We start from the raw sequence: 15,755 nt of genomic DNA, 5'->3' as shown, positions 1-15,755 counted from the left end.
ATTAAAAATTCACACACATTCACATGCAGTGTGTAGAATTTAATGGCATCTAGCGGAACAGACTTTAGAAAATGGAATCTAATATTCATAAGTATGTTTTAATCAGTGTATAACTGAAATAAGAACTACTGTGTTTTTGTTACCTTAGAGTGAGCCCTTTATATATACATAGGGAGCCAACTCACTTGCAATCTGCAACCTAACCACTAGATGCTGCTAAATCCTACACACTGATCCTTTAAGGAAACTAACGTATTTTAATGCTGGCTGTTTTGATTGTACAAAACCCTTTTTCTTTCATACTGCACATAGCAGTTGCAGCTACAGAATTTATTGCCATTCATACTACCATGAGATATTTTTGGTAACGCAGTGTTGAGTTGGGAAGTCTCAGTATATAGTAGGAATGTATAATATATAGTATTTACTGTGTAGACAGCAAGAAAACTGCTGTGAAATACAGTCTTTTTTTGTGTGCGGCCGGACCACAACAGCAGGGCCAGCCTTGCACGTGGTTGTCCGTGAGTGAGTGATGAAGTTGCACCATGGGTCAGCTGGCCCAGTGTTGGAAATTTTATTTGACATCATTATATTTCTTTGATGTTTTCACATCACAAAAGTTTAACAACAGCATTAAAACACAAGTCTTGGAGGTAAAACATGCAACTCATGTAGCTGTTATATCAGTTTAGTGTGGACCTGCTCCTCTGCAGATGCGCTTGATTTTACTGTAACTGTGGTACCTGGATGGAGATAAAGCTCCTGAATTTGCACCCAAACTGCTGTAAAGACTTTTTACTTTTTACAACTTTCACCGCAGCCTCCATGATCATCGACCAGGAAAGAGGCAGAAGAAAGGCGCAGAGAAAACAAAAAAACTTGTTAAAAAACATACAACCCCAAATCACCAAGGTGCTGATTCACACAGGACTAATATTATCACAGGACCTCTGTGTTTAGTGAAATATGGTAGGTAGCCTAATTTGCGGTGGAATTTTTTGCTTTAAAATATTATAGACATGGGATTAAGATCACAGACGACCTCTGTCATTATTACAAATTTCTAGAGGTTGCAGGTCCCAGGCTATTGACTGCAGCTCATTCCATATTTATGGCTCACAGAGTCTGAGAGAAAACAGCCCTCCATGCGTCGAGAGGCGTGAGGGACAGCGCACAGTTAAAGCATCCCAAATAACAATCACTCTGAAAAAACCCTCAATGCAGAACGAGAGACATCCGCAGATAGAAACAGATGAAAGAGCAGAGGGCATTAAGAGATAGATCATTATAATAGTTATAATTAAAATAAATTAATATTAAATAAGAATAATAATATAATATTAAAATAAATTCTCTATCAAATGAAACATCTTAAGATATGAGTGTACAGCATTGTTCTTGCAGCTGCATTTTTTTTTTTTTTTTTTAACTAAAACGTAGTTTAACCATGTCATGTGATATGCTACTTCAGTACATTTTACCAGCAAATATTACTGGGACCACTACAGAAAAATGCAGATGAACATTTAATATTCAAGAATTCACATTATAGACACTACCACTGACTATCCCTGTACCAAACCATACATGGTCCAGCCATATACTAGGTTTTGACCTTGTCTTGTTTTTTTGTTTTTTTAACTTACCTACTTTTTTTCAATCTCCTGGGCTTTTACTAAGCGGTTCTGTTTCCACTACAAAAGAAAACTCATATGAATGGTGCCCTTAGATTAAATTTATGTTTAAAAGTAGAAGTCTATATGGTTAATTATATGAAATATATTAAATGATAATTTACTGATGCACTGAAGTGCACTGAAAAAGTAAATATAAGGTAATTTGTTGATATATATTTTTGCAAAAGTAATTATAGGGATACTGTTTAGGACCTCAAAATGTGGTCCAAATGCCTGACAATTCAACTGAATGTACTTCATGTTGTGTGACAGGTGAGGATTTACAGTCCTCCTTACGTCCTGTTCTGACATAACAACACACTCCTTTTGAAATTATACTGTATGATAAGATCCAATCACCAAAATCACATAACATACAGACGAATGAAAAATTAAAGGAAAAACCAACATAAAGTGTCTTAGTAAGGTGTTGGGCCACCACGTGCCGCCAAAACAGCTAATGCGTCTTAGCATTGATTCTACAAGTCTCTGAACTCTAATGGAGGGATGAGCATCATTCTTCAAGAAGATATTCTCTCATTTGGTGTTTTGATGGTGAAGGTGGAGAGCGCTGTCTAAGACGTTGGTCCAAAATCTCCCATAGGTGTTAAGTTGGGTTGCGATCTGGTGACTGTGAAGGATATAGCATATGATTCACATCATTTTCACACTCATCAAACCAATCAGTGATCCCTTGTGCCCTGTGGATGGGGCTTCTTGGCACCTTGTATTGATTTGAAGTGACCCTTCCCTCTAAGGGGACAAGTGAACCCAAATCATGCCAGCAAAATTCCCCCACAGCATAACAGAGCTACCGGATCCCCTCACTGTAGGGGCCAAGCATTCAGGCTTGTACCGGTTTTTCCTTGAATTTGTCACCCATCTGTATCTTCTCAGCCATGCAAATGTGCCAAGAATTTAAATATCCACCCCTGAAACATCATCTAGCACCCTATTAATGGAGGTGAAGAAGACTGTGTTAGTGCCAGTGAAGAATGACATCCAAAAACCTCAGCAATGGGTCTTTCCAGAAACATTGTCCAAGTCAATGACGGTAGTTTGAGAGCAATCTGTAGAGGAAAGACAAGTTGCCATTGAATTTATCAATTTCATTTTTTATTTTTATTTTTTAATTTTTGTGAGCAACACATGCACATGACATAGTACATGGCAACATCACGTGGGTTTTTTTGTCTGTCTAGACAACAGAATAAACAGAATTTATATGGAAAAGACATACTGCTGTTGCAATAAACACTATACACTGGCATCAGAAACATCTGATAATATAATAAAGTGACTGTTTATATAATTTACTTTCTCAAGAAAGTAGATTTAGTGGTTCTAGTTAGGATAAGATGGGGACAGTGGCAACAATGTCTAATTCCTCCTATCAGAAATGTGCTAGAACCATGAAACTTATTCTTGTTATACTGTCCAGACTGTTTGCATGAAAAAATCAAATTTGATATCATTTTAATTATTGTTTTGTTGTAACTGACCCATACTCAACAGTCATATTAAAAACTGATACAACAACAACAAAAATAAGATTACATCCTGATGAACATTATGGATGAAGAAATATTAACACTGTTTTAAAGGTGCAATAAGTTATTTTTCTTCCTTGTGTTATAAAACAGTCAAAATACTGCTACCTACTGGTGTAGTTCAAGAAATACTCTCTGCTGCCCCAGTAAGCATCATGAGAATAATCTGGTCACGTACATAGACTGAAAAAAAACAATGTACATAGCCACTGTGAGGTCACATATTGGTTTGTGGAGCCAGAAGTGACCATATTTAGATGAGAGGGTGGAGCTGACCTTACCGCTAGCATTAGCTAGTAGCTTGGTTAGCATTTACAGTGTATGGTTAACTGTGATATTGCTAATGCTAATTTTGGATAGCGAAAAGCAGGCTTAAAACAAAATTGACTTAATGGAAAAACTGAACAGCTGACTCTTTCAGGGTCTTTTAATACAACCAAATGAACAAGACTTTTTTAGACACTAAAATGTTACAATTAACTTTCATGAACTGAAAACACACTAAAGTAGCGAGAGTTATGCCTATACTCCTAATCTGGGGTTACAATACCTAAGGTAGCCTTTGTAACCAAGTAGTCACTGTGGTAGTGACTTGTTAAACACAGGGTGGCCACGCCCTAAAGCATACTCTGCTTACTCATCTATTTTATTGCAAATGGGACCATAATTTACAAAATCAACATCATGCTGTATAGAAGAAGTGTTGAATCTAGACTGAGACCATAAACTCATTAGAGAAGTGTTTACTGAGGTAATAAATCAAGTGAGAATTAGGGTAATTTTCTCATAGGCTTCCATAAAATCTGCCCTCCTTTTGCAATCAGTGGAGTCGCCCCCTCCTGACCATTAGAGAGAATGCAAGTTCGAGTCACTTCTACTTTGACCTCATTTTCTAAAAGGGTCTAGCTGCAGACTTGCAGACTCACCCTAACCTTACACTACACACCCATTTTACTACATGACTCCCCCCCCCCATGTTGTCACCCTAATGGCATGTTACACGACACGCCCCCCCTGACCCCCAACCCTAACCCTAACCATCTCTCTCCTCATGCCTAAACCTAACCAAGACGGTGTCATGTAGTAAAGTGAGTGTGTGGTGTAGATACTGCACTACGTGCTGCAGCTGGATATACTTACATTTTTCAGCCATCTACATTTTTAATCTGTTATTGTTCTAACTAACATTGTGGTAAGATTAATTGCCTGCCTGGCAACAGCCGCTCATAGGGCTGGTCTTGTCATTGCCCACACAAAACAAATTAACTGTGATTTTCATAGATATAGTGCATAGTCTGTCAAACAATTCAAACATTCTGACTGATAAGACATTTAAAATAAAAACTAAGTTGATGAGAACCATTTTAATGAATTTTAACGTATGTTGCAACTGACCCCATACCAGTTGCAACACCTGATATATATATATATATATACATGTATATACATATACATGTGTGTATATGTATATATGTATGTGTATATATATATGTGTGTGTGTGTGTGTGTGTGTGTGTGTGTGTGTGTATGTATGTATGTATGTATGTATGTATATATTAATGATGTGTGTACAAAGCTGTCAGATATGAGTGGATTAAAACTATGGTGGTCTACTGTAAATAGTCTCAGACTAGTAGGTGAGCAAAATGCAAAGTGTTGCAACCGTCCCCACCTCTTTAAAGGGGCGTACAGAAATCGGCTGCACTGTCCACTGACTGGACAGCGTATGAGAGCAGGGTGATTTATGTGCGTATGTGCAGTACCCGGATGAGACGAGCACAGCGCAGCGCTGCCGGCGGGGCGGAACACCACTCTTCATCTTCATCTTCATCATCATCATCGACCCAGTTGGTTTCTAGGAACCGCCGACAGACCTGGCACACACACCACCGTGGTTTTTTTCACTAAAGATTTGTCACTTTGATTAAGTTCACTACTCTACCCGCATCTCGACACACAATGGGAGAGCGAGAGGACCTAGTTTATCAGGCCAAACTCGCCGAGCAGGCAGAGCGATATGACGGTAAGCGGCAGTTTGAGGGCCGGCTGGGAGGCTCGGAGCGGGACGTGTTTCTCCTTCTTCTAGCTAATGTTAACGGAGCTTTGCTTTACGAGGTAGCTCAGTGTTAGCTGCGGCTAGCCGCAGAGCTAACCTGACTGCGGCCACCCGTTTTTCTGCTAACTATTCACTCACACGGCTCCACGTTGGAAGATACTGATGTATTGTTGAAATAATAGCCAACGCCAGCACGGCTCTGTGTTTTAGGGGGAATTGTTCGGATGTGACTGACAGTGGCTAACGTTAGCGGAGGGGCTAAAACAAAATGGCGGATTAGCGGAGCGTGAGCTGTCAGGAGTTGCCTCCCCTGCACCACGCTAGCTCCATAGCTTAACGCTTTAGCTACTGGCTTGGTCAGCTACTATAAGCACCCAGTGTCATATTAACCTCCAGTGTAACCATATTAACGTACTTAATCTACTTTAACATTAGCAAGGCGTTAGCAGAGGACAGTGAGTGAGTGTGAGGGCAGCTGTTCACTTGGGGTGTTCCCCCTGCAAGCAGGCTGTACGGATCGATTGGGTGAAAATGACTCCCTCTTCCCCTCTCTGGTACACTCCTGTCAGACTGTCATACCATTACAGGCCTTGTAACGGTTAGAGGCTGTTTTTAGACGGCTGCCTGAAGCTACGGTCATACGTTGCCCGGTAACATTATGTGAATGTGCCATGACTCATTCACGAGTGTATTTACAGAGTGATTTATGGTTTACTGGCTTAAATGGCAACCTTGCCGGAATGTAAGTAAATCGAATTCATATAGTTGTTCTGCATAGGGTTATCAAATTGTAAGATGAATTTCTAAAGATCTTTGTCGATCAGCTAAGTCAAATACTGTACTCCCTAAATTACACCAGCCCCTGTCTCACGCTCACAGAGAACCAAGCCTGAACGATTTGATCAATTAACCCAATTTCATAATTTTATGAAGGTGTTTCCCTTAAGGTGATAATTAACTTTACTGGACATGCACCATCATTTGAATCAAATCAACCTTATACCCTGCCATCCATCATCGGTGGCTTACAATTTCAGCACACTGTTATGAGAAACATATCAGTGATGTAAGTAATTGGTTGATGTGTGTGTGTGTGTTTGCTGGATTGGTGCCAGTGAATAGGTCAAGGTTTGGCTCTGGTAAGGACGCCGCCTCAATATGAACTCTCAACAGCCTTTACCATGTCACGGTTAAACCTGTCTAACATATTCTGTAAGCTGTAAATGATTACCTCTGAGCACCACAGCAATGCCAGATCTGCTCATCTGTAATGCAAGGTTTTGCCCATCTGAAAACCCCATAGGTCTGTAAGGCACATTGAATTTGCTGTTAGGGCCATTAATGCTTATTGTCAAGATAAATAATAATGTTTTAAAAATAGTTGCAGATGGCATACTTTTGGTAAGTTTTTAGGCGTAGTCAGGATGCAAGGTTGCAGAGAAACATTATCTTCTCAATAAAACGGTGCGAAAAGAATTCCGAGTGCTCACTGGAGTGCTGTATGTCTCCTCAACAGAGATGGTGGAGTCTATGAAGAACGTGGCGGGCATGGATGTGGAGCTCACAGTGGAGGAGAGGAACCTACTATCAGTGGCCTACAAGAATGTGATCGGAGCTCGGAGAGCTTCCTGGAGGATAATCAGCAGTATCGAACAGAGGGAAGAGAACAAGGGCGGAGAAGAGAAACTGAAGATGATCCGGGAATACAGGCAAACGGTAAAGCTCAGGATGCAACTTCCATGAACAAGCTGAGAACATGTACTTAAACATCATCTGTCAGGAGCACTTTGTCACCATGTCTCATTGTCCCAAATATGTTTCTCATTTCAAAGCATCTCCGAACGTGCTAATGTGAGATCATTTTTAATATTAATAATACACACTATGAGCAGCTACTGGATAGACTGCATCTGAGTCATAGTTGGCAAGTTGTGCACTCTCTCTTGCTTTAATGAAGGGAAATAAGAGCTGGCTATTATTCTGGGAGAGGCCAGAGTGTGTCAGAGAGATGGGAGAGGCAGTTGGACTGCAGTCAATGATCTAATGGGATTCAGAGATTCATTTCGTCAGTCATTCTCAGACTCCCTTGGGGGGACACATTTCTTCTATCACCATTACAGCACCTGGTGAGCGTTTAACACCTAAATTTGATCAGTAAAAATCGAATATTGAGACTGCAGCAGACCATAAGGATGTTATTAGCTTGGAGTTTAAAGAGGCGAACATGGACAGTCCACACTGACTCTCCCAGTCATGGGCAGATAACTGGCATAGACCCTTGCACCCATGCAGAAGCATAAAGTATAATTTGGACCTTTTAAAAAAGGGCCGTAGTGGCAAATGATCAGAATGTTTTTGCTGATTGAATAATCATTTTGTTGTTTTGGGGGCAGGTTGAGCAGGAGCTGAAGTCAATCTGTGGTGACATTCTGGAGGCACTGGAGAGGCACCTACTCCCTTCTGCTGTCATGGGAGAGTCAAAGGTCTTCTACAACAAAATGTAAGAGTATAATAGATAATAAAAATAAATGAATAAAACCTGTTTAGTTCTGACACAGATCTCTGAATGAGCTTTTGTGTTTGCTCAGTTAATTGACAGTCACGCACACATTCTCAGTTTACTTGTAATTTCATCATACAGTTCAGACTCTCATCCAAAGAAAACATTACATGAGTCATGAAAGTCAATATTGTGGCCACTTCTCTTCTTCCCCAATTCCAGGAAGGGTGACTACCACAGGTACCTGGCAGAGTTTGCCACCGGCAATGACAGAAAGGAGGCAGCAGAGAACAGCCTGGTGGCCTACAAAACCGCCACCGATCTAGCCATGTCAGAGCTGCCGCCAACACACCCCATTCGCCTTGGCCTCGCCCTTAACTTCTCCGTCTTCTACTACGAGATCCTCAATTCGCCCGATCGCGCTTGCAGGTCACTGTTTGTGCGATACAATGTCTCTAGTGTATGTCTTAAACTTTCACCGACAGCGGTAAAGCAAGAGTCATCTGTTTAGCAGTAAATGTCATAAGTAGAGCTGCAATTGTGAGTCACTTAATCAGTTAGTTGATCTACAGAAAGTGTGAAGAGATTTAAACAATGCTACAGATTTTGGGAGCCATATTTCATTTGATAGGTTGGTCCAAAGTGTAGGACAATAAAGAAGCCAGGTACGGCCTCTTGTTTTCAGTCTGCCTTCACTAATCCTCCCCTGGTTGCTGTGCATAACTAGACGGCCATTGTTCTGACTCGTGAGGCTGAAACTTTAGACTCTCTGTTCATATTCATGTTCTTCCTCTGTGCTCCTCAAGTGTAGAGCATTTAAAAGTATTCACCCTCTTGACCTATACATGTTTTATTGATTTACCACATTAAATCACAGTGGATGTAATTGGACTTCTGTTAACATGGATCAATTAAAAAAAAATGCTTAAATGTATATAAGAAAACAAACTTATAGATTGATGTAAGTACAAGTGTATCAGTCTTTACCCATTCTTCTTTAAAACATTGCTTAAACTCTATCAGGTTGCATTATGATCAAAGAGCCTTCCACCTATTCTGGATTAGATTGAGGATTAGAATGTAATGTGGCCACTTCATGAAAAAATCTCTGATGTGCAGTCATGATGAACCACTGAATGTGTTTCCTCAGGTTGGCGAAGGCTGCGTTCGATGACGCCATCGCAGAACTGGACACACTGAGTGAAGAAAGCTACAAGGACTCCACACTTATCATGCAGTTGTTACGTGACAACCTGACACTATGGACTTCAGATATGCAGGGAGAAGGTAAGAGGGTGACACACAGTACTGATATTGTTAGAGGACATTGTATTCATAAACTGTATCTGCACTGGTAGTGTATCTACCTGTTTGTCTCTGAAGAACTTTCTTTTTCCAGGACTAGATGCTGATGCACTGATGAACTAACTCACCCCTCACTCATCTCTTCTCACCCACCTAAAACCTTTTGATATTGAATTTATAACATGTTAATTCTGTGAGCAGCTTAATAGATGTTTCTGATGATCCAGTCATTGACACTGCAAGACGCAGTTATTGCTAACATGTGATATTGTGCTTAAATTTTTACAAGAAAATAAAAGATTAGGATTGCCCCCCCGAAACCTGGTTCTGAATTAGAACTGCTTCTAAAACGTTAAGAACCCAGGGTATTTTCAAGGTCGGTTCTTTTATCGGTACTCGAAGAAACTGAGGAGTGAGAGCGGAAAATCATAATTTCTGGTTGCTGCAGCCTTTCCTCTCCTCTCTGTCTTCTGCTCCCTGTGTCGGTGTTTGACCGAGGGCGGGGCTGAGCTCCACACACACACACACACACACGCACGCATAGACAGCAGAGAGGGTGCGGTGGAGACAGTGAACCCAGTGAAACGAAAGGTAACGATTTATTCAAGGTGACGACAGCTATGCTCGTTACTGTAAGTGCAATTAAAATGCAGAAAGCATAAACATGGAGGAAAGCACTATTTTCAACTGCTTTGTCCGGAGTCCCTCATCCACCACCAGTATGTTTTGTTTTATTCTGAATTTATTCTTTTTTTAAATAATACTTAAAAAAAACAACAACAATTCTTAAGTAATGAAACCGAACTGATAAGAGTATTGATAAAGAACTGGGCCAATGAGGAGTATCTGTAAGAGAAGTAGTATCGATCAAATCCAAACGATCCCTATGACAGATATATCTGTGTGTCATGGTGTGAAGGAGGTGTCATGGAGAAGAAGAAAAAACTAATTTGTGCGCATGATTCAATAATTTGTGCTCTGAGTTTAATACATAATGTATTTTGTCTACTCTCTTCTCGTCAGCTGACAGTTTGAAGATGACAAAGACGACATTTATGAACCTTTTATGAACACGATGACATCCGCAGTGTCATCAAAGTTTTTACAGCGAAACGTTGTGATCTAAAAGATAACACAATGTTGTGTTGAACAGCCAAGACCCTGAAGTATATCCATATATATATCAGTCCAAGATCTAAATAAAACCATGTTAAATATGTGAATGTGACATGTAGATGCAAGACTAATAGCATGAGGGTGATACTTTATACTAAATCCAGAGCATGAATTACTTACTGGAGAGTAAGAAGTGTTCAATTCAGTGCCGAATTGCAAAATAGTGCGCACAATTTGTTTTTTCCCATGAGACCTCCCTGAGTCTGCATCATCAGATTTCATGGAGTGACATTACTTGAGATTGAGTTAGAATACTGTAGCTCAGCGGACAAGGAAGCATGTTGGAACCTGATCTGTAAAATAAAGGCAACAATCATCTAAAAATCAAAATCATGTTTATCAAAACGATGAGTCCATTTGACTTGTGTTCCAGCTGTGTGCACAGGCTTTGTTTGAGTACAGTTAGTACTGCTGGTTAAAACTCTCAAGTAATTGGTTATGTGTATTTATCTTTTCTCTTCACACATGCCCTTTACTCAGCGTACTCCCAGTTTCCTCTGTTTACCGTCCTTTCCTCCGTCTATGCCCGAGATAAATGAGTTTGAGGCTTCTCCTGCTGAGGTTGTAAGAAGAAACAGGCACTTACAGTGTCGGACCCCTCCAGAGGGCTATAAAGTGCACAGAGGATCTACTCATAGTGATCCAAATGAAGGCTAATGTGATTTCTCTGATCTTTAGATGTTAGATCAAAGTTGAGATACCGGAGAAAAATCAAGTAACAAGGAAATCTGGCTTTTGAAGTTCATCAAGGGTGACAAGTTAAGCCCCGATTTTAAAAAGCCAAAAAGCTTGATGAATACACTCACATCCATTCAAGCTTTCACAACCTGGATCATGCTACTCGCAGCGTGCACGTCCAAGTACAGAGTCAGTCTGTTGTACAATTCCTGTCTAACTGGTGTACATGAGGCTGAGCTGAAATCATCCGTCCTGCCTACCTGACATCACCTGCTTCTCCACCTGCCAGCATTTTATTCTAGGGCTGAAAGATTTGAGGAACAATGTTGGGATTTAAATGTAATTATTTCAAATCAAAGTACAGGTAGAATAAACCACAGGACTTAATTTATTGCTAACAGTTGGCCAGTTATGGTAATGATGACAGACTGCTATTAAATCAAGAGCACTTCACAGCCCTGAAACCTGAAGGTCCAGATTCAGAGCTCTAAGCTTATAAGCCTAAAATGATGATATGATGCACTTAAAAGTTTCAACTCCTCCTACCAGCCGGCTGTGAAATGTCCAGACTTCCCTGCTTGCTTACTCAAGGACTTATGTAGGCCTATAAGTTTACTGATGTAGAGAGGTTTATAGCATAAATTGTTAATACCAGTCCTATTAAAAGACATGTCACAGTACATATGACAAAAGTCCAGTTACCAGCCTGCTGATTGTCTGACATAGACAACACCAGATTGTATATGTAGGACTAGAACTTGTTGGTTTAGCCACTATGTTGGTCTTTTATCAACTCATTATTTTTCAAACATCAAAAATGATACATTGTCTGTTTCCACAAAGCATCACTGGTCAGATGCACAGACAGCAACATGCTGAGCGCCTCATAACCAGACAGCCAAGATTTCAGTTTTTTTTTTTTTTTCCACCAACTCTTTGAAATAATGTTAATTAACTGCCGCTTCAAGTTTCCCGGCAACGGTTGTCTTTATAGCCGCTAAAATCAACAGTTGCAGACTGTTGAGATACTGTTAATAATTAAAAAGGCAGCTCACAGGATATAAAATCTCACTCTTTCAAATAGCATTCTCTACGTTAAAACAGTAAATCATTCAGCCCTGTTTTTGATTCCTTTTCTTTCTTCCTCCATTCATTCCAGCAGTTTGCATTCTATAAAAGCAGCTGTGTTGCAGAGCGTCCACCAGCACCTTTATTTCTCAGTGACTCATCATCTCTCTTGTCTTTCTCTCATTCCCTCTGCTGTAGAGTCCTAAAGGAAACAAACCTGACTGTTCATTTCCCATGTTAACTATACTTTGTAAGTGTTGCTCACCCAAGCCTTGCTGTGTGTGTGGCTGCCTTCTTTTCCTCTCATCACTAACTCACTCACGGTTTAATAATTCAATCCACTCACCTGTTGCTTTGTCACTCCGTCATTCAGTTGGATCTTTTATTAACTATTGACAGGTAGAAATCTTTTGATCTTCCCACCACAGTCAGTTGAAAAACAGGGTTTCTTGAGTTTGGATAGTTCAGCTGAGCCTGACTTATGTGTGTTTAGAGTAAGATTGTTTGTTTAGAGCGTGATTGTTCACTTAGTTGCCTGTTAAACTTGTATGTATACCAAGGAGGAGAGGTTTAGATCATGTTATTGGCATGTCACACTGCTCGCGCACACTTCACGGCATTCAGCCAACCGATCTCATGTGACTGTGGGTTAGGACAAAGCAAAGAAAAACCCTACTGATTTGTTTAAAGTAATAAAGCATTTGACCTTCTCTGTTAGAAACAAGTTGAAATTGTCAGATGTGTCTGCATGTTTGTTTTGTGTAGTTTCCACTTAGTCAGTTTTTGAGACACTATGCTTGAAATTTACATTTGATTCCACATCTCACCCACACCAGACACTGGGGAGAAGTTAAGTTTGGGTTCAGCATACAGGAAATTGCTGCAGTCTGTAATTAAGGACCATTGTTCTGTTTATACAGATTTTCACTGAAAAATGTTCAGATTTATATAAAAAAAAAGGGAGCAGATCAGTTTAAACTGAATTTCACCCGAATTTTATATCCCCCACGCATCTGAAAGATGTGTCCTGATGCAAGAAGACAGCTGTTCACCAGTGAAAATAAATCAGATACTAATAACAACAACGACACAGATTTTCACCCAGAGTTTTGTATTATGATCTGTTTTATGTTTAATTTTCACGTGTTAAACGTGTATTAAAAATAAGCCAATACATTCCACCATATTGTTTTTATAAAAACACCCTAGCTTTACTCTTGGCTACATTCCAAATCAAATGCCCCAAAGTTTTAATGTACCTGTGCTTGAGTTGATTGATTTTATTGCTAATTTGCTGTTGCGACACTGTCAAGCTTTCCATCATAACATACAAATTCATGAGGTCATTTTTAAACAATGTGTTATCAATTTCAGACAGCAGAAGACAAAAGCGGCCTCCTCACTCGTAGCCAGCGGCTGTGGATTATGTTAGCTAAAATGACAGCTGTTGCTGGTAGATTGTATCATCTGTACCTAGCTAACTGACTCCTTTTGAAAGCAAGAAACCTGTAAAGGGGAACTTAAATTTGCTACGTCTGTGAGCATTGTTCTTGTGTTGTATGTACGAATGTTAGATCCAGCTGTCACATCGTTCTAACACATTCCTGCTTTGCCTGCATATTTATTCTAATCTTTCAAACAGTGTGTTTCCGCTTTTAATGTTACAAGAGAAAAGGCTTTTAGGATGAGGAAGAATATGTTATCTTTACGTTTGCTGGAGTGTAAACTTCCCCAAATCCAATAAAGAGCAGGACGGAGCCACTAACAGTAGCTTTTTTAAAAATGTAACCTATAACCCCAACAAATGTTAATGATGTTGTTTAGTGCTTCTTTGCTTTGGAAGTGATGCTTGGTTAGTGCTGTTTGTAGGTGCAATAACTGCAGCTTACGTTAGCATTAGCAGATAAATGCACTGTCAATCAATTTTATCAATTCTTTTTGTTTTTTGGGGGTTTTTTTTGTTTTGTAAAAGCTAAAAACAGACAACACCCTCTACACCGTTAATATACAGTGTTCGGGGGAGGGGTTTAGCAATCAGTCAATGGGTTTCTCTACCACACACGTCAGGCCTGCCTGCCTCTGACTCAGCATTAGGGATGAAAAACATGTTTCTGACTGAAGCGTTTCTCTCCACCAGGTGAAGAACAGAACAAAGAGGCACTGCAAGACGTCGAGGATGAGGCCCAGTGAGACTATGCCACCAACAGCCAACAACTTGAGACCCTCCCCTCACCTCCTCACACTCCTCGTCCCTTCACCTTCGTCCTCCTCATCCTCCCCCACCCACCCCCACCTCCCCCCAACTCCTCTTCCCTTTCTGTGAGTCACCCTCCTCTTCCTCTCCTCCTTTTTCCTTTCTTCCACCTCCGCAGCTCCAAGACCCAGCAGGGCCATGAAGCTAACAAATTTATTTTTCTCTTCTTTTTTATTTTTATATTAGCCCTTACATCATTCAAGAAAATACCACTTAATTGAGACAGTAAATACAATGTTAGAAAGACAAAGATAAAGAGAGTCCCTGGATTGTTTTTTTTTTTTTTTTTTTTTTTTTTTTTGTCCTGGTACAAGCGGTTCTGAAATGTTATCTTTGTTTTCATTATTGTATTTTTGTTTGTTTTTTTTTTTTTGCTTTTTCCTCAATATTTTTATCAGTTGCTGGATGTATTGAGAATTTTTTTTTTCTTAATGTAATTACAGAAATTAACTTTTATTACTGATAATGTTGACTATTAGTTATGGGAGCTATTTTATCTCTGTTTTTAGTGAAATGTCATGCGAATCATTTTACCTTTTTATGGGCAATTTGAAAAACTAAAAAGTGCCCTTTTTGTTAACTTAGTTTTTCAGAGGAAGTTGGCAAAATTCGCGATATCCACGTGGGGCAAAGAAGTGCTTAACTTTTACACCATAGTGATTCTGTTGTCATGTTTTTGTAGTTGTCTTTGGACTGTACTTTGTGCTGAAATACTGTAACTGTGCACACATGCTGAATCTCTGAAGGTTGACTTATAGCTAGCTGGTGGTTTTAATTCATAAAAAAAAAAAAAAACTTGGGAGTTTTGTCACTTGTGTAAAAGACAAGTCTCAATTTGGCCCCTGCTCCTCGACAGACAGCCCTAAAATCAAGATTGTCAGTGCTTGCATGAGTTAGCAAATATTCTTTTCTGCTGCTTTTCCCCTACTTTGTGCTAAAGCTCCTCTAGGTTCAGAGGTTTACTTTCTTTGTTGTTTCCTTTGTTTCTCTTCTTGTTTTGCTTCATTATGTGTAACTTGGAGCTGATTTGTACTACTGGATATCTGACTGGAGCCACAGACAGGGAATCTGTATTGTTCTTACTGAAACACAGCATGGAATTAACATTAAACAATCTAAATTAAACATTACAAACTGTCTGGTTGCTTTTATTCATTTCAACCAATCACCCAGTTTTTGGAAGACACTCATTTTGCAGTTTATCTTGGTTGAGTGTTATGTGAATAAATAAAACTGTCCTGGGGGATCTGTTGCTACCGTGTCTCAGGAAGTCATAATTACTGGCTTGCACTCCAGGCTGTTAACATTCACATTATAACCTTGTTAGAATGAGCTGAATACTTTATGGACAGGTGTTTCTTCAGTGTCAGTACGGGCTTTCTAAACCCCAAACAGGATGAGCCTCCCATACACAGAGCAAATGTTACTACTGAATTCTGAGTCGGCAACTGTGAGCGTAATCTTAAATTTATATGTTCTATTTATAGTGTTT

General features: G+C 39.8%; 1 protein-coding gene across 2 annotated transcripts; it reads left to right on the top strand.

Annotated features, from left to right (window-relative positions):
• The first annotated feature begins 4,961 nt into the window (after window positions 1–4,961).
• Window positions 4,962–15,402, top strand: ywhae1 (tyrosine 3-monooxygenase/tryptophan 5-monooxygenase activation protein, epsilon polypeptide 1). 2 transcript variants are annotated; one of them, XM_044354048.1, is made up of 7 exons: window positions 4,962–5,249; window positions 6,799–6,998; window positions 7,676–7,782; window positions 8,005–8,211; window positions 8,933–9,069; window positions 12,208–12,259; window positions 14,147–15,402. In XM_044354048.1, exons 1-6 carry the CDS (start codon window positions 5,186–5,188, stop codon window positions 12,213–12,215), a joined length of 723 nt encoding a protein of 240 aa, XP_044209983.1. In that variant the 5' UTR covers window positions 4,962–5,185; the 3' UTR covers window positions 12,216–12,259; window positions 14,147–15,402. The 2 variants fall into 2 exon arrangements, with proteins under 2 accessions (XP_044209983.1, XP_044209982.1); XM_044354047.1 differs by lacking the exon at window positions 12,208–12,259.
• Window positions 15,403–15,755: the final 353 nt, after the last annotated feature.

Source organism: Thunnus albacares, chromosome 6 (assembly GCF_914725855.1).
Source record: "Thunnus albacares chromosome 6, fThuAlb1.1, whole genome shotgun sequence".
NCBI classification, from domain to species: Eukaryota; Metazoa; Chordata; class Actinopteri; order Scombriformes; family Scombridae; genus Thunnus; species Thunnus albacares.
This window is presented reverse-complemented; position numbering and strand designations above follow the sequence as displayed.